The following is a 23,814-nucleotide window of genomic DNA, read 5'->3' on the forward strand; positions in this document are numbered from 1 at the left end:
CAGAATCAAACAAGCGCAGCTAACGTATTTGACAGAAGAAAAAATACACTTTGAACCCTGGTCTGATACAGGGTAATTTCCATTTCACCACATCCCAATCACAAGCATTTGATTTAATTCAATATATTGTTTTATTGTTGGGTATATATCGTTTTCATATTTGGGTATATTGTTTTATTGTTTCTCCCTTTTAGTGGGTATCTTAGTGACATGCAGACACAAACCCATGTCCAAGATTGTCAGAGCTGTGGGGCAAGAGAGAATCAGTTCAAAGACAAGAGGACATTGATTGTTTCCTTGTATTCATCTGCATAAAATGTTTACAACAGTTCTGTGTTATAACACAAACGCATGAAGGGAATAGAGATACAGTCATAGGGAATCCCCTTTTCTATGGATAGAGTATTACAAACTTAGTAAGCAGTAATGACTCAATGTTGCCACAATTTTCGGATTGTCAGTTATGATCATGCATTGCCTCTGACAAAATGCAACTTCAGTACTTGTAGGACCTGCATTTCATACGTTAGAGTAATATAAAACTTTCTTATTAGAGTAAGTGGCTATTTCATATTTGATCCATCGTAGTAACACGATCCTGTTAACAGGTGAGGGAGAATACATTGCACAAATTTTGAGAAAAAAAATCGCAAACTTTCCAGAAATGTCCGTGCTAGTCAGTTGTATTTGTCAAGGAGGAATACATCACTAGTAGCAACCATGATCATCAATCCCACAATGCAAAAAGACATTGATATGCAAACAGTATTATTGATTTAAAAAAATAACAGTAATGACATTGAACACATTTGAATAATCTATCACGATAACTTCACCCTCAAGAGGCTAAACAGAACAAAACCTCTACAACCTGTAAAAAAGCACCAAACTACAATAACAGTCCCAAAATATTTGCTATGTCAGCAGTCAAGTCTTTAAGATATTGGACTTTCAAGAAGCAAATTAGCAAAGTGTCACCTGCCACATCATGATGATGCAAAATGCAAAACATTCTGGGACTGTATCAACAGTGGACTAATGACAGAAATACCAAAAGATAGTTGAGTGGATTTTCCCATTTAGGCCTATATGGATAGGGCTAAATTGAAATTTTTCTTACAGAAGAAAAATGTTATGCATTAGCATAAGCATGGTAGCAATTGAAAAGGAAGAGTTTGAAGATTATGGGGAAATTATTAGACCAAAATTGAGGATACAACAGATCACCTGACAAGACTAAATACAAACATTACACTGCTGATTTTATGTGCATTTTACATGTACTGTGTTTTATTTTTATCAGCATCATCATTTTGGGTGTATGACTCTAGATTATGGCGGTAAATGAATGTATTCTCTGTTGGAAAAGTTTTGTTAACTCACTATGGGCTTCATCTCACGACCGTCTCCATCTGCCTCGCCCGATCCCTTCCGGCATATTCTAACTGTTCTCTACAAACTCCTACAGAGAGAGGTAGAGGGAGAAAGAAGAGAGAGCGTGAATGGGAGTTTGGTGTAAAATGTGCATAAACGCCATTCACAATATAGAAATGGATTAAAGTGGTACTCCGTAAAACCATTCAGGTACATTAGACACTTCTTTAGGCACCACAAGCAGCATATGCAGGCATCCAGCATATGGCGAACACAGGCATTTTCTTACATTCCCATTGTCTGGCATGACTTGATGAACTGGTAGTTTGTATGAGCGAAACTGAGTATGTTTAAAGGCATCATCGGGGATACTTTGTGCTGCTTAAGTACCCCTTTCCTGCAATCAAATGATCTAGTGGCCTCATGGGTGGAATGTTATGAATATGTTTCATATTTTCATAATTAATAAAAAATAATCATAATTAAACAGTTGAAAATCCGGTGTTGCTATGTCAAACAGTTTTGTTGTATTTCAGTCTTCTGTGATGTATATAAAGTGTAATATCGGGAAGCAAACTCAAAATGTATTACATTTCAACTCCAAATCTGACATGGTAAAGGTGTCTTCTATTATTAAGCCCATAACCATGTGTGTGAGGTGTATACTTTTGTTTCAGAGTAGATTTGTTTAAGACTACCAAGAAACACCGTGTGACCCTGATTTAGCCTACTGCAGTGAAAGGTTAAATAAGGATCAAATCTACCTAGACTGACAGTATTTGTTCATCCCCTGTGAATTCTATTGTAGTCGACGTCTTCAGAAAACCTTCAATACATCGGCGGTAACACCTTGTTTAACATTTACACTGTTGTATCAAGAATGTATCACGAATGAAGAGAGATCAGACATGGGAAGGGTTAACTCTGTTCCAGAGCACAGAGCAGCACCGGGTGGGGAGCAGCATGTCAACGTCACTTTACTTAAGTGAAACTGAAGTGTATAGACATACTGTATGTTGCGCACACAAGCAAATGGTCTCTGTTTTTTTTATACTACGGTATATAGTTCCGATAGATCTGACAAAGCGCCCAAATTCTCTCACACACACATAGATACAGGTGAGTAGAGATTTACAAGGGCAGGTGAAGATATATTCTACTTTTTGAATTCTTGTATTCTCCTGTTTTTTCTTTATCAGTGACAGTACCTATGTTTAACTTTATTTTGTAGATTGACACATTTATACTGTATGTTGTATGCAGGTTTGGGGAGTAACGGATTACATGTAATCTGTTCAATGTAAGGGATTACAAAAAAAGGGCAACTGTTATGTTACCAGCAAAAAGATTGTAATCAGATTACCGATACTTTTGAAAAACAAATTGATTACTTCAAGGATTACTTCAAAATTCAGAAATTATGCTCTGACATTCAAATCAGCATTGAAAAAAGGCTCAAGTTTAAATTTGTTCCACCTGAGCGAGTCTGACCACAAGTCAGAGACCACTATGATGGCACACCAAATGTGTTTGATGGATCTCGGGAAAAGAGCAGGAATAGGCTTTTGTAGGCTACAGTCCAAGCTATGTCTTCCAATGGTGCGACTGCTGTTGGAATCCAATGATAATCCAACTCGAATAAACGCTTGGAGGTAAGGATGATGTAGGCTACAGGCGATACGGATATCAGTTATTATTGATATCTACATAGCGCATTGATGTGAATCACACTGCTGCTCTCTCATTTAGCTGTTTGTGCTAAATGTGGTTGTTGTGGATGGCTGTTCACAAATCTAAATGTGTATTTGAACCCAATAATGGTTGAATTCAAGAAGTTTAAGCTGCCTATCAATCATTGTTTTTGAAACCAGTGGACAGGCAGAGAAAAATGCACTCTTGTAAAAGCTGTTTAGTGCGGATCCCAGACTATGGAATAAAAGTGGGGCTTTTGTTGCTCAATCTAATTCATGCTGATACATTTTTTTATCCGTAGGCCTAATGGACACATGCTCAAACTTGTACACTTTTGAGAGACTTAAAATGGCAATCTGTAGTTGTTACATCCATTTTTGTACTTATAAATTATATGAAAAAATCCATATATCCATATATATATATCCATTGATTCTTGACGAATATAACTTATAAATGCCTCATGAGCTTAGTTCAACTGTCACACTCCATGAGAGCCTAAAATATTAGCTTGTTTTTCGCCAGTGTTTATAAACATTGTAAATGTAAACAAACACTGTATAGCCTCATAACGTGGTTAAACAATCATTTTGATATCATGAATGGCCAGTCCTTGCATCCATAGCTCTGTCTATTCATCTGAGAGTGGTTACATTTCTCCAGGCCCATCCCTCAGCTTTTTACCAAAGCAGAGTCGGGCAGCACGTGTCGTTATTGTTTCATCTCTGGATTTGCCCTTTAAACAGCTGCATATTATCAAGATATCAAGTGTCGCCAACAAAAAGGTAAACAATAGGCCTGTAGCAAATGCAGCGTATGGCATTCGTTTTTCACATGTAAATAGCACTTTTCAGTAGTGCTGAAAGCCATGCCATTCCATGAGCGCAGCATTTTGTTTTTCAACTCGAATCGATGAGCCCAATCAGTCCTCCATGACAGCAGAATCATAAACAGCAGAGTAGGGCTGGCAAATAAGTCCTTCGTTTTGGGGGTCATGCTCAGAAAAAACAAATTGGCTAATCTATACTTCCATATTTCCAAGTCCTATTCTTGAAGATCAAGGGGTGTAACATTTATTGGAATGACTGGAATTCTGATAGACTTTGGTTTTTAATTGTAAAGATATAATTGAATCATATTTTTATATGTAGTAGAAAGCGATGGGTTAGAAGAAGCCTACATAACCAACCCATAAAGTAAAATGTAACATCCATATATGGCCAGCTATGTAAACGTTAACATTGATTTATCCTGCAATAGATGTCGTTCAATTGGTAACATACATTTTGGTTTTCTTCAAATGCCTCTTAAGGGGAAAGTAATCTAAAAGTAACGGAATGCAATCAGATAACGTTACTGAGTTTGGGTAATCCAAAAGTTACATTACTGATTACAATTTCGGACAGGTAACTAGTAACTGTAACGGATTACATTTAGAAAGTAACCTACCCAACCCTGGTTGTATGGTTAAACAACTTTAATCAATGTTGGTTAGTGTCTCTAAATGCCGTGTTGACAATGTCACTGAAAATATCAAGAGCTGACTCATTCCAGGAAATAATATATAGTTCCGCCTTCTTTCTAGATATGGCTTCCTCCAGCAGTCTCCTGTCTGAAGAGCAGTTCCTGTGCTCTATCTGTCTGGATGTGTTCACTGAGCCAATCACCACTTCATGTGGACACAACTTCTGCATGGCCTGTGTCACAAAGTACTGGAATGGCAAGAACCTGTGTCAATGTCCACTGTGTCAGGAGAAATTCTCCAGACGACCTAAGCTTCACATCACCACGACCTTCAGAGAAGTTGTGGAGAATTTTAGAAAGACGAGAGACAGACGTAGAGATGGGTCCCCTTCCAAACCGGAAGTAGTTCCCTGTGACGTCTGTACTGGGATGAAGCGCAAAGCCCTGAAGTCCTGCCTGGTGTGTCAGAACTCTTACTGTGAGACTCACCTTGAGCCTCATCAGATAGCCTCACCCTTAAAGAGACACAAACTGATCAACCCTGTGGTGAACCTACAAGACAGGATGTGTAAGAAACATGACAGACTCCTGGAGCTGTTCTGTAGGACCGACCAGACATGTGTGTGTCAGTTCTGCACTGAAACAGACCACAAGACTCATGACACTGTTCTTATAGAGGACGAGTGTGGAGAGAGGAAGATTCAGCTGGGGAAAACTGAGGCAGAAGTGCAGCGGATTATCCAGGAGCGACTGAAGAAGGTTAAAGATATCAAACTCTCAGTAGATCTCAGCAGGAGAGATGCAGAGAGAGAGATAGCAGACAGCGTGCAGGTTTTCACTGCTCTGGTGCGCTCCATTGAGAAAAGCCAGGCGGAGCTAATTGAGGTAATTGAGGAGAAGCAGAAAGCAGTAGAGAGGCAGGCTGAAGGGTTCATTAAAGAACTGGAGCAGGAAATCACTGCGCTAAAGAGGAGAAGCACTGAGCTGAAGCAGCTCTCACACACTGAGGACCACCTCCAACTTCTCCAGAGCTTCTCATCCCTAGTGTGCACCCCTCCACTCACCAAGGACTGGTCTGAGATCAGTGTTCACAGTGATCTCTGTGTGGGGACTGTGAGGAGAGCTGTGTCTCAGCTGGAGGAGACATTGAATAAAGAGATGGAGAAGCTGCCTGAGGTCAAACTGAGGAGGATTCAGCAGTATGCAGTGGATGTGACTCTGGACCCTGATACAGCAAATCTATATCTCATCATGTCTGAAGATGGAAAACAAGTAAGATGTGGAGACACACCACAGAATCTTCCGGACAATCCAAAACGGTTTTATCAGTATCCCATTGTCCTTGGAAAGGACGGCTTCTCCTCGGGGAGATTTTACTATGAGGTGACGGTTAAGCGGAAAACTGACTGGGATGTAGGTGTGGCCAGACAGCCCAAAGACAGGAAGGTTAATATCTCACCTAGCTCTGTGTATAGACTCTGGACTGTGTCTCTAAGGGATGGGAATACTTACAAAGCCTGTACCTTCCCCCCTGTCTACCTTTCCTTGAGAGAGAAGCCCCAGAAGGTGGGGGTGTTCGTTGACTATGAGGAGGGTCAGGTCTCCTTTTATGATGTGGTGGCCAGGTCTCATATCTACTCTTTCACTGGCTGCAACTTTACAGACAAGCTCTATCCATTCTTCAGCCCCTGTATGAATGCTGGTGGTAAAAACTCAGCCCCACTTATCATCTCTCCTGTCAATCACACACACTGATTAAACAATGGAGGGACATTTTCATCTTAACATAGATAATAATTGTTTTTATTTGCTGAAAAGACTATCAACTGAAATGAACTTAAAGGTGTAGTTGGTTCAACATATTAAGAAAAGCGAATACATTTACCACAGCAGTCAAATGTTTGGACACCTACTCATTCAAGGGTTTTCTTTATTTTTACTATTTTCTACATTGTAGAATAATAGTGTAGACATCAAAACTAGGAAATAACAAATAGTAGTAAACAAAAAAGTGTTGAACAAATAAAAATAGATTTGAGATTTGAGATTCTTCAAAGTAGCCACCCTTTGCCTTGATGACAGCTTTGCACACTCTCGGACTACATTTTTTTTTCTGAGGTCTTGGCTGATTTCTTTTGATTTTCCCATGATGTTAAGCAAAGAGGCACTGAGGTTGAAGGTAGGCCTTGAAATAAATCTACAGGTGCACCTCCAATTGACTCAAATGATGTCAATTAGCCTATCAGGAGCTTCTAAAGCCATGACATCATTTTCGGGAATTTTCCAAGCTGTTTAAAGACACAGTCAACTTAGTGTATGTAAACTTCTGACCCACTGGAATTGTTATACAGTGAATTATAAGTGAAATTATCTGTCTCTAAACAATTGCTCTAAAAATGACTTGTGTCATGCACAAAGTAGATGTCCTAACCGACTTGCCAAAACTATAGTTTGTTAACAAGACATTTGTGGAGTGGTTGAAAAACGAGTTTAATGACTCCAACCTAAGTGTATGTAAACTTCTGACTTCAACTGTATAAACATATTTTTGGTGCTGGTGGGGGAGACAAAAAAATAAGGGTACAGATTATATTATGGGACAATATACAAATCTTAATTTTGATAAGACAGATGAAAATAGAATACATTTTAGGTTATTTGTTAATGTAAAAATCTAAATGTATTTACTTCAAGGTTGTCTCAGATTTGGGGGGTGGTCACCAGAAATTCTGGCAAATAAAAGTGGGTCCCTGCTAAATAAAGTTGTAACTGGTTGTGGAGAATGTGACAAAGGACTCTGCCTTAAAACTGTGTGTTCCTACTGTATAAGTGAATGTGTTGAAGGACATACTCAGCCTTTGAGCAGGTTCCACAGTTCTGGATGTAGATGAGGACGATAAAGGATATGCTGGCTGTGGATCTAAGACAGTTAATATGATATAGGACCTACTTTTCCTTTCAGCTGGTTGTGGATGTAGGATGAGGATGAGGTGAGGGATCTCCACCAGGGTGATGATGAAGGAGCCTTTGGTCACGAAGCCCAGGCCAGATGCAGGCAAGATGCAGCATAGACGACAGCTGAGATTTATTGCTGATGTCCACCAGAGGGTAGAGGAAAAGAAGAGATGGGAATAGTCAAACTCATACAGGACAGGGTTCACATAGTATTTGTTTTGTTTCAAATGCTTTGAGTGTTTGATTGAACGGGTACGGAGTGCCGGATCGGCGGGGTCTGTACTTTTGGGACTATTCCATTACTTCCATTTCATCAGGTGAGATCAATCAAGTGCAGCTAAGGTATTTGACAGAAACACAGATATATTGAACTCTGGTCTGATACGGATCTTTTTCCAAGATAATCACAATCACAAGCATTTAAATTCATTAAATATATTGTTTTATTGTTGGGTATATTGTTTTATTGTTTCTCCCTCTTAGTGGATATCTTAATGGCATATAGACACAAACTCATATCCCCCACTGAAATGATCCTGTTTTTCCCGATAGCTGTCACAAACATTGCTTGTTTTTATTTATTTTATTACTTTGCATAAACATTTTATCAAAAATATTTGGGGTTAAAACTCTGCTCTCATTCACGAATAGAATAGGGAATCTTTTTTTCTATGGATAGAGTATTACGAACTTAGTAAGCAGTGATGATAAAATGTTGCATTATCGACACAATTTAGGTATTGTCAGTTATGATCAAGCATTGCCTTTAACAAAAGACAATCTACATTTTTTTTGTAGGACCTGCATTTGAAATATATTAAACTAATATAAAACATCCTTATCAGGACGTTTTATCAAGTCAAGCCATTGTCTGGCTTGACTTGATAAACTGGTAGTTGGTACAAGTGAAAGTGAGAATGTTTAAAGGCATAATCTTGGAAATTTCCTTCTGCTTATGTAGCCCTTTCCTGCATGGGTGGAATGTTATTAATGTTTCATGTTTCATAATTCATAATATTTTTTTTACACAGTTGAAAATCCGGTGTTGCTATGTCAAACAGTTTTGTTATATTTCAGTCTTCTGTGATGTATATAAAGTGTAATATCGGGATGCAAACTCAAAATGTATTACATTTCAACTCTATATCTGACATGGTAAAGGTGTCTTCTATTATTAAGCCCATAACCATGTGCGTGAGGTGTATACTTATGTTACAAAGTAGATTTGTTTAAGACTACCAAGAAACACCGTGTGACCCTGATTTAGCCTACTGCAGTGAAAGGTTAAAGAAGGATCAAATCTACCTAGACTGAGTGTATTTGTTCATTCCTTGTGAATTCTATTGTAGTCGACATCTTTAGAAAACCTTCAATACTTCTGCAGTAACTCCTTAATTAACATTTCTGATTTACACTTTTGTATCAAGAATGTATCACGAATGAAGAGAGATCAGACATGGCAAGGGTTAATTCTGTTCCAGAGCACAGAGCAGCACCGGGTGGGGAGCAGCATGTCAACGTCACTTTACTTAAGTGAAACTGAAGTTTATAGACATACTGTATGTTGCGCACACAAGCAAAGTATCTCAAACTCTTCTGGAAAATCTGTTAACTTCTTATGGCTGAAGGGGCAGTATTGAGTAGCTTGGATGAAAGGTGCCCATATCAAATGGCCTGCTCCTCAGTCATAGTTGTTAATATTTGCATATTATTATTAGTATTGGATAGAAAACACTCTAAAGTTTCTAAAACTCTTTGAATTATGTCTGTGAGATTAACAGAACTCATATTGGCAGGCAAAATCCTGAGTTGAAATCAAAACAGGAAGTTATAAATCTGAGCTTGTATGTATTCACCAGAGTCCCCAATGAAATCCCCTTGAGTTATGAATGATTGTGCACTGCCTAGGGGTTCCACTAGATGTCAACCATCAATATAAATTATAATGAGACTTCTATGATGTTGTGGGAGAGAATGATAGCAGAATCAGTCAGGTGTCCATCAAGCAGCCATTTTCTGATCATGCTTTTTCCTCATGGAAGTCACTTACGTTCCATTGCTCACGAAGACAAGAAAGAATACTCCGGTTGGAACTTTATTGAAGCTATATGTTAAAAACATCCTAATGATTGATTCTGTACTTAGTTTGAAATGTTTCTTCGAACGGTAATATCACTTTTTGAAGTTTTTGTCCGATATAACGCTGACCAGAATTAGCGTTTGGATATGTAAACCAGACGCGCTAACAAAGGAAGGTATTTGGACATAAATAACGGATTTTTTCGAACAAAACAAACATTTATTGTGGACCTGGGATTCCTGGTGTGCTTTCTGATGTAGATCATCAAAGGTAAGGGAATATTTATAATATATTTTCTTGTTTATGTTGACGCCATCTTTGCGGCTGTGGTGTTTTACTTTTTAGCGCCGTCTCAGATTATAGCGTTGGTTTCTTTTTCCGTAAAGTTTTTTTGTAATCTGACACAGCGGTTGCATTAAGGAGAGGTATATCTATAATTCCATGTGTATAACTTGTATTATCATCTATATTTATGAGTATTTCTGTTGAAACGATGTGGCTATGCAAAGTCACTTGATGTTTTTGCCACTAGTGAATCTAGTCGCCTCAATGTAAACTCAGATTTTTTTATATAAATATGAATTTAATCAAACAAAACATGCATGTATTGTGTAACATGAAGTCCTATGAGTGTCATCTGATGAAAATAATCGAAGGTTAGTGATTAATTTTATCTTTATTCTGGTTTTTGTGAAGCTATCTTTAGCTGAAAAAAATGGCTGTGATTATTGTGGTTTTGTGGTGACCTAACATAATCGTTTGTAGTGCTTTCGCTGAAAAGCCTATTTGAAATCGGACACTTTGGTGGGATTAACAACAAGATTACCTTTAAAATGATATAAGACACATGAATGTCTGAGGAATTTTAATTATGAGATTTCTGTTTTTTGAATTTGTTGCCCTGCACTTCGACTGGCTGTTGTCATATCGATCCCGTTAACGGGACTTCAGCCATAAGAAGTTTTAAGGCAGTATCTGTTTTTATACTACTGTATATTGTGCCCAAAAACTGGATAAAGTGCACAAACTGTTTCACACAGATAGAAACAGGTGATTTACAAAAGCAGGTGAAGATAAATTATATTGTGTGAATTCTTGTATTCTCCTGTTTTCTTTATCGGTTAATAATTTAGGTATGTTTCGATATATAATGTTGTCAATGGGTTCCGTCCACCACCGCCCAAAGTACTCTGGGACTACTAGAAATAACACAAGGTGTTATTGAGCTTGGGGTGTTGTTTTATATGTACAGGAAATAGCGTCAAGAACCTTTGAAGATACATATGGTACATAGGATATAACGACAGAGAATCGTTTAAGATGCACATGGAGTGGTGTGAATACCTAAGGTTTATAACGTTATATAGGGATTCTGTGTGATGTGAAAGAGGTGCGTGTCCGAATGAATACCCAAACCAGTTCTGTGTGAGCTGAGTTTTGTTGACTAAAACTTTTCTATCCTGACTCAGGTGCCAAACGTATGATGGACAGAGCACTCCATCTACAGTGGACTGATAGACAGTGCCAGCCCAGTTATATTGTTCATCTCTTCCCTTCTGAATTGGCTGATGTAGTTTATCATTTCGGCGCATTACATACAGTTGAAGTCGGAAGTTTACATACAACTTAGCCAAATACATTTAAACTCAGTTTTTCACAATTCCTGACATTTAATCCTAGTAAAAATGAACTGTTTTTTAGGTCAGTTAGGATCACCACTTTATTTTAAGAATGTGAAATGTCAGAATAATAGTAGAGAGAATGATTTATTTCAGCTTTTATTTCTTTCATCAGATTCCCAGTGAGTCAGAGGTTTACATACACGCAATTGGTATTTGGTAGCATTGCCTTTAAATTGTTTAACTTTGGTCAATCGTTTCGGGTAGCCTTCCACAAGCTTCCCACAATAAGTTGGGTGAATTTTGGCCCATTCCTCCTGACGGAGCTGGTGTAACTGAGTCAGGTGTGTAGGCCTCCTAGCTCGCACATGCTTTTTTAGTTCTGCCCACAAATCTTCTATGCAATTGAGGTCAGGGCTTTGTGATGGCCACTCCAATACCTTGACTTTGTTGACCTTAAGCCATTTTGCCACAACTTTGAAAGTATGCTTGGGGTCATTGTCCATTTGGAAGACCAATTTGCGACCAAGCTTCAACTTCCTGACTGATGTCTTGGGATGTTGCTTCAATATATCCACATAATCTTCCTGCCTCATCATGCCATCTATTTTGTGAAGTGCACCAGTCCCTCCTGCAGCAAAGCACCCCCACAACATGATGCTTCCACCCCTGTGCTTCACGGTTGGGATGGTGTTCTTCAGCTTGCAAGCATCCCCCTTTTTCCTCCAAACATAAGTATGGTCATTATGGCCAAACAGTTCTATTTTTGTTTCATCAGACCAGAGGACATTTCTCCAAAAAATACGATCTTTGTCCCCATGTGCAGTTGCAAACCGTAGTCTGTCTTTTTTATGGCGGTTTTGCAGCAGTGGCTTCTTCCTTTCTGAGCAGCCTTTCAGGTTATGTCGATATAGGACTTGTTTTACTGTGGATATAGATACTTTTGTACCTGTTTCCTCCAGCATCCTCACAAGGTTCCTTTGCTATTGTTCTGGGATTGATTTGTACTTTTTGCACCAAAGTACGTTCATCTCTAGGAGACAGAACGCGTCTCCTTCCTGAGCAGTATAATGGCTGCGTGGTCCCATGGTGTTTATACTTGCGTACTATTGTTTATACAGATGAACGTGGTACCTTCAGGTGTTTGGAAATGTCTCCCAAGGATGAACCAGACTTGTGGAGGTCTACAATTTATTTTCTGAGGTCTTGGCTGATTTCTTTTGTTTTCCTCATGATGTCAAGCAAAGAGGCACTGAGTTTGAAGGAAGGCCTTGAAATACCTCCAATTGACTCAAATGATGTCAACATGCCTATCAGAAGCTCCTAAAGCCAATTCATAATTTTCTGGAATTTTCCAAGCTGTTTAAAGGCACAAAGAGGGATTGTGCCTTGGGACTGATTCCTATTAGAGGCTGCCATCTGGTGTTTTGGTTAGAGATAGGCTTCCTGTGGACAAATAGATAAGCCACCAGTGAAAATTAGTGGTACTCACTGAACTCAAACAGGCTGTAAGGGACACAGTGGGACATTTGTGACAGAGGTATGTATAATTGAATAAGAGACATTTTTGACCATTTCCAATTATTATTACTGAATTCTATAGTTTGGGTAACACCAGTGATTTAAGTAAGAAGCTAATGTCATCTAAAACAATAATCTGTACCCATTAAGTGGAACTGTGTCCAAAATTGAAATAGATTGAAGTACATTTTTTTGTTCCGAATTATGAGCTGATAAGCCAGCACCAACTTTTTGAAGGACCTAGCAGATTTGTTAAACAACAGGTTTCATATTCTGACGACTAGTTGAGGTCACATGGACAGTCAGTACAGAACATATGTCAGTGCAACAGGTCAAAATGATAAGATTACAGGAAAGGGGCTATGGGATTTTTTTATTTTGAAGGTGTCTATTCCGCTTAACAGGAAACTGTATCACCTGATGTGTCTCAAGTATGAGACCAAGATGCAGTAAGCTCGATTAAGATTACACATTTTTAGGATTAGTGAAAACTAAGTACATGTTTCGTTTTTTCTTCCAGGACTGATGAATGTCCACGACCAAGTTTACCAATGATTCTGTATCTCTCCCTTTTAAGGCTCCTGGGTCAGGTGCCTTAGGAGGGCAGTATAAAGGTACCTGGATCCGGCTGTTAAGGGAGCTCCCAAAGTAAGTAAGGCCTGGCCATTTTGTTTGTTTTTACCCTACGTTTTACCACATATGCCAGCACCCACACACAACCCACCTGTTATGAATATTTGTTAGAGGTGTTAATATTGTGTTTGGTTTATTATGTGGGGTCTTTTTTATTCGTTTTTAGCGTGTTTTTCCACGTGTTAGAAAGGATTCACCTTAACTTCTTGCAACTATAGGGGGTGCTATTTCGCATTAGCATAATTAACTCTACAGATTAAACTGCCTAGTACTCAATTCTTGCTCGTACAATATGCATATTATTGTTATTATTGGATAGAAAACACTCTCTAGTTTCTATAGTCGTTTGAATTATGTCTCTGAGTGAAACAGAACTCATTCTACAGCACTTTTCCTCCCAGTGTGTGAGATTTAGACATCTTGGCCTCTGGTTCCAGATCAGTTTTTAAAGTCTCTGTTAATCCTATGAGATACAAACACTGCCCACGCCTTCCACTATATGTCAGTAAGTGATGACAATTTGAATGGAGTCTATTGCGCAATCACAGGCTCTATAAATGACCAAAGACCGGAAGTAGGATTCCTTTGGAGTCTGCGCTCAACGCAAGAAGGATATCTGACTGGCCTTTTTCCAAGTCTTGGTTTAGCCAGTAATATAGCGTCGGTCATGTTTTTACTCGTTATAGGTGTTAGAAACATCATAATGTAGTTAATTTAAACCGTTTTATAGCAATTTATATCCGTTTAGTGCGATTTTGAGGCATTGCTTTGTAATAGACTTTGAAGCTCCGGGCACGTTTCGGGGTCCCGGTCGTACATTAGTGAGCATTTCGACGGACAAGTGGACATCTTTCGACCAAAAGAAGATTAGACCCAAGAAAGGATTCATTGCCCAAGAATCTGATGGAAGATCGCCTCATAGTAAGAAATATTTAAGATGATAAATCGTTGTTCTGTAGAAAAATGTCAAATGCACGTTCTGCCATTTTGTTAGATGTAGCTTTGCTTGGCGCAACCTGTATTGAAAAGTAAGGATAATTAAAAAAATGTAATTCCGCGATTGTATTAAGAATTAAATTGTCTATCAATCGCTGTCCAACTTATATTTTTTAGTCAAGTTTATGAGTATTTATGTATAAGAATAGATCACTGTCTAATATGGTGCACGACATTTTCTGACCAGCTGTGCTACTTTTGTCATTGTCTAACCATGATTTTGGTGGCTACATATGCACATTTTCGAACAAACTGTATATGTATGTTGTAATATGATGTTACAGGAGTGTCATCTGAAGAATTCTGAGAAGGTTAGTGAAAAAATGAATATATTTTGGCGATGATACGATATCGCTCTCTTTGGCTAGAATCAGTGCTCGGGTAACGTTTGCGTATGTGGTATGCTAATATAACGATTTATTGTGTTTTCGCTGTAAGACACTTAGAAAATCTGAAATATTGTCTGTATTCACAGGATCTGTGTCTTTCGATTAGTGTATGCTGTGTATTTTTACGAATGTTTGATGATTAGTAATTAGGTAATACACATTGCTCTATGTATTTATTCTAGTCCATTTGTGACGGTGGGTGCAATTGTAAACTATGATATCTACCTGAAATATGCACATTTTTCTAACAAAACCTATCCTATACCATAAATATGTTATCAGACTGTCATCTGATGAGGTATTTTCTTGGTTAGTGGCTATCAATATCTTAGTTTAGCCGAATTGGTGATAGCTACTGGTGTTGAGAGAAAATGGTGGACAAAGAAAAATGGTGATTTTTGCTAACGTGTTTAGCTAATAGATTTACATATTGTGTCTTCCCTGTAAAACATTTTAAAAATCTGAAATGGTGGCTTTATTCACAAGATCTGTATCTTTCATTAGGTGTCTTGGACTTGTGATTTAATGATATTTAGATGCTACTATTTAATTGTGACGCTATGCTAGCGATGCTAATCGGATCCGGGGTAGAGGCTCGTTAGAGGTTAAACGGTACACAAATACAATTTTCGGAAGTATTTATTGTCAGAGTTTTGGTTGGACACGTGTAAATTCTCTTGATAAGAAATGTACTGAAAAATCCAATGCAAACCTGGTACACAAAATGTTTGAAATGTCTTTCAATAATGAGTCTGAGGTACAGGAAAAGAAAAGGGAAAGAAACAATTACTTAATGGGGTGGAATGATTTCTGACCTCTGTCCTGACTTGCTGGTGAGGCCTGATCGCCCTCACTAGAAAGTCTAGAGACATTGGGTGAGATTTAAATGTAAAATGTAAAACACTGATAATTAGGAAGAAGTTTATAATTGATCAATAGTCCTATGTGTGATTCGGACCACGAGAAGGACAGAGAGCTTGAGAGTGCTCTGCCCCTGAACGAGGGCCACCTCTCTCTAGTCTATTTCACTATTTCTTGAATTACCTTACAGAATACAACTATTTCCTTATGGAGTTATCAAGGGTTGTAATTCTAGGATAGCTGTGTTTTGCTGCATAACACACGTACATTATTTGTCTACCCGCATGATGTGGATCATTGTCAGGTTATTAGATATAAGCCACACTAACAAAAAAAAACATGGTTGTAACAACACTTTAAACAGGTAGTTTGTACATTTGTAGAATGTGTTTGTTTTCTTCTGAGTAACTGATCAGGGCATAGCACTTTCCATTCAGCTTCAGAAAACGTCACACCCGTAGTGACCACTTCTATCCGTCACGCCCGTTGTTGCTTATCCTACACAATGTTGAAAAAAAGAATGCTTCCCACCACTAGATCACATAACTAGACGTGAGCTGGACGTGATTCCAATGCTACCACCAATTTAGCAGAAGAAGGTGAAAGCTGGAACAGGGACTCTAACCAGGGCTCATACCTGGCGAAGTGAGCTCTAACGGCCGTTGCCATGAAAGCCTAGTAAGCCTCTGTGCGCGGGCAGTAGGCCTACAATGCTGGAAAATGCCTTGTTTCAATAGCCTAAGTATATAACATAATTGACATGACCGTAATAATCCTCATGAAATGGCTTTTGAAGTGCCACAAATGTAAGCCAACATAATTCATGATTTAACATTAACCTATTTAACTGCATTGATACGGCTTAATTGATCATAGTCCAGACTCATTATAGTGGCAAATACCATGCAGTTGCACCAGGGGAATTTAAACCAAACATATCTTTTTTGCAGGTCTGCTGTTTCCCCGCACTTATTGATTAATTCATTTCCCATCTTGATAATGTATCCCCATTCCCCAATCAAATACCTTCATCGATACCACAAAAAAACGGACAAATACAGCTTTTTCTCCAATCTGCCAACCCTCACAAAATCCGACAGAGCACCAGCATCTAAAAGTATTAAGCGAAAACAAGCATAGAAAACAGCATTGGCATTAATTAAAAAAAAAAAAAAAACGTAAGGATACCATTATATTATAAGTATTTCGGTGACAACCTGGTTGATTAACAATATTGGGTTGTCAACACATTTGTTTTTTATATAAATAAATGTGGAACACAAAAAAGGCAGTGTAGAACACCATTGCCCAAAATGCATTGCTCCAATAACTTTTAAAAGATTGTTCCGAAGTTTCCCCCCCCTCCCTCCAAAAATGTACTTTCCTATGATTGAAGTAACACAAAAATGTGTGTATTTTCCTACGAATGAAGTCAGACAAAAATTATATTTTCACACAAATTATTAAGGCGAACTAAAACGCACAAAATCTGCTGAATTACTTTTTGTACAGATTTGCACGAATTGAGTGTGAGATTGTGTTGCCACGGTTCTCCTCTGAAATATTATAATGAAATTAAAATTAAAACCTTTCTGTACATCTTAATATACTGACTGCACAAAACATGTTGACTCCAATGCTTCCATTTGAGTCGTGTCAAGTTGGCTGGATGTCCTTTGGGCAGTAACCATTCTTGATACACACTGTTGAGCGTGAAAGGCCCTGCAGCATTGCAGTTCTTAACACATTCAAACCGGTGCGCCACTCACCTACTACCATACACCACTCAATGGCACTTCAATCTTGTGTCTTGTGCATTCACCCTCTGAATTGCACACATACACAATCCACGTCGCAACTGTCTCAAGGCTTAAAAATCCAACTGTCTCCTCCCCTGCATCCACATTGATGAAGTGGATTTAATAAGTGATATCAATAAGGGATTATAGCTTTTCACCTACCCATAATGCTGACCTTCTTTGACAGAAGGAAAACTATCCCTCAAAGGGGAGCTGAACCAAAAACACAACCTGGCATTTATTATTATTCCAAAATTGAAAAAGGGTAAATAGGATAATTTGTCATAAAGTCAGTACCTTTCAAAACAGATTTGTGAGTTTCTGTGAAATGTATGATGTTCCTTGGATATTTGAGGGTTGAGTATGATTTCAATCATGTTCAGTCATGCCCACTTGGCCTCTAACACGGGGTGGTAACGCCTCAGACTTGTTTACATGCATACCAGACATCGTCGCCAATCAAATGTTGATAAGAATGAGACTTCTTCATTTTTATTTTTTTCCACCTCAAACATCCTCACATTTGTGAGATAACGTTGGCATCAAAAAACCCAACTGACATCAAAGCTCTAGAAAGAAGAAGGAAATGCATAATGCAATTTGGGATTCTTGAACATTCATGTTCACGTTGTCACGCTGCGTCACGCGGTTGTTAAGCCAATATTCACTTCATTCAACTCAAATTAACTTAAAACCTAATACAAGTTATGTTGCTTTAATTTAACATAATTTAGGTCTAATGCTGACCTTTGACAGAAAGTTATACTATTTTTCTTTGTTAACCTTTTATTCTCTCTCAAAGAGAATCTAATGATATGGCACATCCTTAGCCTTTGATCTGGTTGTGGATGTAGATGAGAATGGACACAGTGCCCAGGTGGAAGCGGGCCAGTCGCTGCATAGAGGAAAGGGAAAGGGGGGATACCTAGTCGGTTGTACAACTGAATGCATTCAACTGAAATGTGCCTTCCGCATTTAACCCAACACCTATGAATCAGAGAGGTGCAGGGGGCTGCCTTAATTGACATCCACGTCATCGGCGCCCAGGGAACAGTGGGTTAACTGCCTTGCTAAGGGGCAGAACAACAGATTTTTACCTGTCAGCTTGGGGATTCGATCCAGCAACTTTTCGGTTACTGGCCCAACACTCAAATCTCTGAAAGCTGAACCGTGAGGTGGACTATTGTTACAACTATTGTTTTAGGAAATTAGGCTAAAACCTTCCCAAAAATAGGCTATAAAGTTGATACGCTACACATCGAAACACAATAAATAGTGTTTTTGTCATTTGTTATAGGCTGGTTATAAGGACACGTAAATGTGGCTTATTTAGCCAACTTTCCTCATTTATTGATGGCGCCATGTTGGATCTGAATGCATATGGATGTCCATTACATTTCTCAAATGTCTGGTCAATTCATGTTGTCTGGCGGCAAATTGTTCTGAAGATTTTAGAATATTCACATGAAAACCTGCCGCCAATTGGATACAAACCTAGCTATAGACACCCTAAAGACTCTGGCAAGTGCACTAGTCTAGTGTCACTTTGATTTTGTCTGCACATCATGGTTCACCAGCAGCCCAGAAAATCGAAAGAATAAGCGACCAGCCAAACAAGCTTATAAGAACGCATCACCGGGGGCAAACGACCTGCCCTCCAGGACAACCTACAACACCCGATGTCACAGGAAGATCATCAAGGACAACAACCACCTGAGCCACTGCCTGTTCACTCCGTTATCATCCGGAAGGCGAGGTCAATACATGTGCATCAAAGCTAGTACCGAGAGTTTGAAAAACAGCTTCTATCTCAAGGCCATCAGACCCTATAATAGCCATCACCACCCAGTTACGTAACCCTGCACCTTAGAGGTTGCTGCCCCATATACATAGACTTGAAATCACTGACCACTTTAATAACAGAACACTAGTCACTTATAATGTTTACATATTTTTGTATATTTGTATATACTGTATTCTATTCTACTGTATTTAGTCTATGCCATATTGCTCATCCTAATATTTATATTTTCCTTCATACCATTCTTTTCCCTTTAGGTTGTATGCATTGTGTGTATTGTTGTGAATTGTTAGATATTACTGCACTGTTTTCTGAGCTAGCTTTCTGAGCTAGAAACACAAGCAATTCTCTACACCCGCAATAACATCTGCTGAACATGTGGATGTGACAAATAAAATGTGATTTGATTTTGATTTGACTTAAACTCCCCCTTCATACTCATCTGGAGGTTGAGGATTTTTCATCTCTATCTCTGTAATGTGTCTGTATCTATGTAACTGTGTGTGTATTTATGTAAAAAATAGGGACCATAATGGAAATACGTCTCTGACTTTATTGTGCAATCCCTGTCACTTACATTTTTTGGGGGTGTGTATTTATGTTTTTTTTTACTGACAAATTAAAATCAATCAATGAATCCAAACGGTGCAGCGGGCCAATTGATGAATGAAAAGAGACATCTGTTACAAAACACCAAGATGTTTAATGACATTCAGAGATGATCAAGCCAAGACAGCAATCTGCAATCAGCAATCTGTAAGTCATTGAGAGAGGAAGCCCACAAGGTAGGGAGGGATGTATTTTCTGTTTGTTGAGATTTACATACACTACCGGTCAAAAGTTTTAGAACACCTACCGTAATTGCTGGACTATTAAGCGCACTTGAATATAAGCCGTACCCACTGAATTTTTTACAAATATGTATTTTGTACATAAATAAACCGCACATGTCTATAAGCCGCAAGTGCCTACCGGTACATTGAAACAAATGAACTTTACACAGCCTTTAAACGAAACACGCTTGTAACAAAAATAAATAGGCTTTAACGAAACACGGCTTGTAACAAAAATAAAAAATAAATAGCAGTAAACAGTAGCCTACCAAGAAAGTCCAACTTCATTGCGGTGGCAATTGTTTTGGCTTTCAGTCGGATCTGCACAGTTCCAACGTCTTATCATCGACTCATTAAGGCCAAGCTCCCATGCAGCAGCTCTATTTCCTTTTCCAACAGCCAGATCGATCGCCTTCAACTTGAAAGCTGCATCATATGCATTTCTCCGTGTCTTTGCCATGATGAGGGTGACAAAATGACTACCGTAATCAGAATGATGGCAAGTTTGAGCGCGCTCGATTTACGTCACATTATGTGACGGTGCTCAGTTTTTTGGCGGCATGAATCTTGTGAAAAAAAAAACACATAAATTAGCCACGTCATTGTATAAACCGCGAGGTTCATAGCGTGGGAAAAAAGTAGCGGCTTATAGTCCGGAAATTACGGTACTCATTCGAGGGTTTTCCTTTATTTTTACTATTGTCTACATTGTAGAATAATAGTGAAGACATCAAAACTATGAAATAACACGTATAGAGTAACAGCGTAACCTACTGTACGTTGCTAGCTACCATGACGAAGACCAAAGTACCGTTGAGGACAGTGGTGCCTCTCTATCACATGTGAAGGATCTTTTAAATGAGCAAAAAGAGACCTACAAGCAGCAGTTACAACAAGAAAATAGCTTCAAGTGTTTTGTCCAAATACTCGGGGATTCTACTAATAAAAGAATGGACGACCTGACTAGAGAGGTCCAGGACCTGAAGAACAGTTTGCAGTTCTCCCAGGGTCAGCACGATGAGTTGAAACAGGAGACCGGCAAGATGACAGCAATCTGTAAGTCATTGAGAGAGGACATCAGTTCTGTGTGTAAATCCATGATAACAATGACAGAGAAATCAGACTATCTCGAGGGAAAATCAAGGCGGAACAACATGGTTGGGGACGGAATTGCAGAATCTTCACATGAGACCTGGACGGAGTCTGAGGTCAAAGTGAGGGAAATTATCTCTGAGAAATTGAAGATGGACCACAGGGAGATTGAGGTGGAGCGCGCCCACCGGACTTGAAAACCCACCACCGGTCCAGGTGACAGGTCGATAGTGGTCAAGTTCCTGATGTTCAAGGACAAGGTAGCTGTTCTGGAAAGAGACAAGAACTTGAGAGGAATGTATATCTTCCTCAACAACTCTATCCTGAAGCTGTGTGCCAGAAGAGGAAAGAACTGATCCCAGCTATGAAAGCTGCCAGAGCACGTGGGGACATTGCTTACATCCACTATGTTGGCTCATTGTCCACCCTCCCAGAAGCCTGGGGGGATGAGAAAACCAAGCCTATGGGTTCGTAGCTTCAACCCTGCAGCACACACACACACACACACCAATTGATTAATGGACTGCTGAATATATATTTTTTGCTCTTGCTTTGTTTGCTCTTTTCAGAATTATGTCTATCTCTGATAAGCTACCCAGCAAAGGGCTGAAAACTGCACATATTAATATATGTAGCCTTAGAAATAAGGTTCATGAAATCAATAACTTGCTAACATCAGATAACATTCCTATATTAGCCACTTCTGAGACTCACTTAGATAATTCATTTGATGATACAGCAGTAATAATACAGGGATATAACATCTATAGGAGAGACAGAAATGCTTACGGGTGTCCCGGATTCCCCCAGTACTGCTGCTCATTTTGTGCACAGAACTGTCTCATTACGCACACCTGATTCCAATTCCCCTGATTAGTAATTGAATATATGTGCCCTCTGTTCACCATTGTCTTGTCGATTATTGTTCCCATGTCAGTTGATCTGTGAGTATCTGTGCTTTGTTATTTTAGCTTTCGTGCTGCGTGTATTATGCACTTGTTATTACGGGTTTCATCCCGTGTATTGTTGTGCATTTGTTATTACAGGTCTCGCCCTGTGTAGTGTATTGCGGGTCTCATCCCGTGTATTTATTAGAGGTTTAACCTCGCTCTTTTGTTTGGGTTACATCCCTGTGTTTTTGTATACGTGTTTGTTTTGGGCTTTGTCCCCGTGCCTTTCATGGCATGTTGTATTTTTGGGTGGAGTATTAAAACTATTACGTATTCCTGCGCCTGTCTCCAATCATTTATACAACATGACAGGATAACCGACCCTAAATGGAGACTGCGGGAATGGCCCATCCAACGCCTTCGCAACTTCGGCAGCTGCCACTGGCCCGTCCGACGACGCCACAACTTCGGCAGCTTTGCCTTGATGACAGCCTTGCACACTCTTGGTATTCTCTCAACCTGCTTCACCTGGAATGCTTTTCCAACAGTCTTGAAGGAGTTCCCACATATGCTGAGCACTTGTTGGCTGCTTTTCCTTCACTCTGCGGTCCGACTCATGCCAAACCATCTCAATTTGGTTGAGGTCGGGGATTGTGCAGCCCAGGTCATCTGATGCAGCACTCCATCACTCTCCTTCTTGGTCAAATAGCCATTACACAGCCTGGAGGTGTGTTGGGTCATTGTCCTGTTGAAAAACAAATGATAATCTCACTAAGCCCAAACCAGAGGGGATGTTGTATCGCTGCAAAATGCTATGGTAGCCATGCTGGTTAAGTGTGCCTTGAGTCGGACCGCAGAGTGATGCCTGGCTTCCCTTAGCATCCATGAATACACACCACTGGTGGTGCACTGGCACATAAACCTGTTGGTGGAAAATTAGTTGCATATAGTTTATATAATTATAAATGGCATCAAAATGTTGACAATTGTATTTCCCCTAAATTGAAATTGTCTGCAGCTGGCTCTGATCATAGTGTAATGAAACAGGCATGGAGAGTGAGGTCGTCTGTGGTGGTCTGCGAACCCTTAACCTTCTGGGTCGTAGCCCTGAGTGGCATCAACTGTGACGCAAAAGCATACTGAAGTGGCAAAGTTGATATCCACATTTATAAACACAGGGTTGCTGCAGTTTTTTGTGATTGTAAACATTATTTGGAGTTAATTATATGGGGGGGGGGGGGTGTTCAATTTGTTTTACAGTACAAGGGGAGGGTCATGAAAATATTTCTAACTTCAGGGAGGGGGTGGATGTTTTTTATGACACCTTGAGTTGGACTAGTAAATTTCAGTAAATTTCAATCTGTCCCTTGTGTTAAAAAAAATCTATAAATGGTTGTATTTACTGAAAAGTAAGACCATCAACTGAAATTACCTTAAATAAAAATAAGTAATACAAGTTATGTTGCTTTCGTTATTCATATCATTTAAGCACAATGCCTGACCTTCTTTGACAGAAGGAAAATGATGCCTCAAAGTGATACCACTTTTCTCTCTGTCTTTCTCAACCTCCTATTCTCTCCACTTATTCTCAGATTTTAGACAGGTAGAATAAGTGAATGTGATAAATTACCTACTTGTCACGCCTGACCTTAGATATCTCTGTTTTCTATATATTTTGGTTAGGTCAGGGTGTGACTAGTGTGGGTACTCTAGTGTTGTATGTTAGGACATTCTGGCAACGTTGGATGTAGCTCCTGATGGTTGTCTTTTAAGAGGGAGGTAGTATGAGAATGTGGCTTGGACAACACATACACT

The 23,814-nt window shown here is 39.2% G+C and overlaps 2 protein-coding genes across 5 annotated transcripts in view; one reads left to right on the top strand and one right to left on the bottom strand.

The window, feature by feature from the left end:
- The window catches only part of LOC129841539 (choline transporter-like protein 1), a 50,481-nt gene that overhangs the window by 13,777 nt on the left and 12,890 nt on the right, over positions 1-23,814 (bottom strand). Inside the window, exons 5-6 of one of the 2 annotated variants that reach the window (XM_055909848.1) lie at positions 7,481-7,621; positions 1,384-1,462 (exon numbers count right to left, since the gene is read on the bottom strand). The gene's annotated coding sequence lies outside the window, so the exon portion shown is untranslated. Of the gene's footprint in view, positions 1-1,382; positions 1,463-7,480; positions 7,622-23,814 lie in introns of those variants that run through there. The other variant, XM_055909849.1, reaches the window with a different exon arrangement.
- LOC129841536 (E3 ubiquitin-protein ligase TRIM39-like) lies at positions 320-6,410 on the top strand. Of its 3 annotated transcripts, none has more exons than XM_055909846.1 (2): positions 320-335; positions 4,652-6,410. In XM_055909846.1, exon 2 carries the CDS (start codon positions 4,654-4,656, stop codon positions 6,283-6,285), a length of 1,632 nt encoding a protein of 543 aa, XP_055765821.1. In that variant the 5' UTR covers positions 320-335; positions 4,652-4,653; the 3' UTR covers positions 6,286-6,410. The 3 variants fall into 3 exon arrangements, with proteins under 3 accessions (XP_055765821.1, XP_055765819.1, XP_055765820.1); XM_055909844.1 differs by lacking the exon at positions 320-335 and having other exon boundaries at positions 4,654-5,331; positions 5,407-6,410; XM_055909845.1 differs by lacking the exon at positions 320-335 and having other exon boundaries at positions 4,654-5,310; positions 5,401-6,410.

This window comes from Salvelinus fontinalis, chromosome 42, assembly GCF_029448725.1.
Source record: "Salvelinus fontinalis isolate EN_2023a chromosome 42, ASM2944872v1, whole genome shotgun sequence".
Taxonomy (NCBI): domain Eukaryota; kingdom Metazoa; phylum Chordata; class Actinopteri; order Salmoniformes; family Salmonidae; genus Salvelinus; species Salvelinus fontinalis.

Bases quoted from the DNA above. Each gene is read 5' to 3' on its own strand.
- LOC129841536 (XM_055909846.1), top strand. From the start codon at position 4,654: ATGGCTTCCTCCAGCAGTCTCCTGTCTGAAGAGCAGTTCCTGTGCTCT.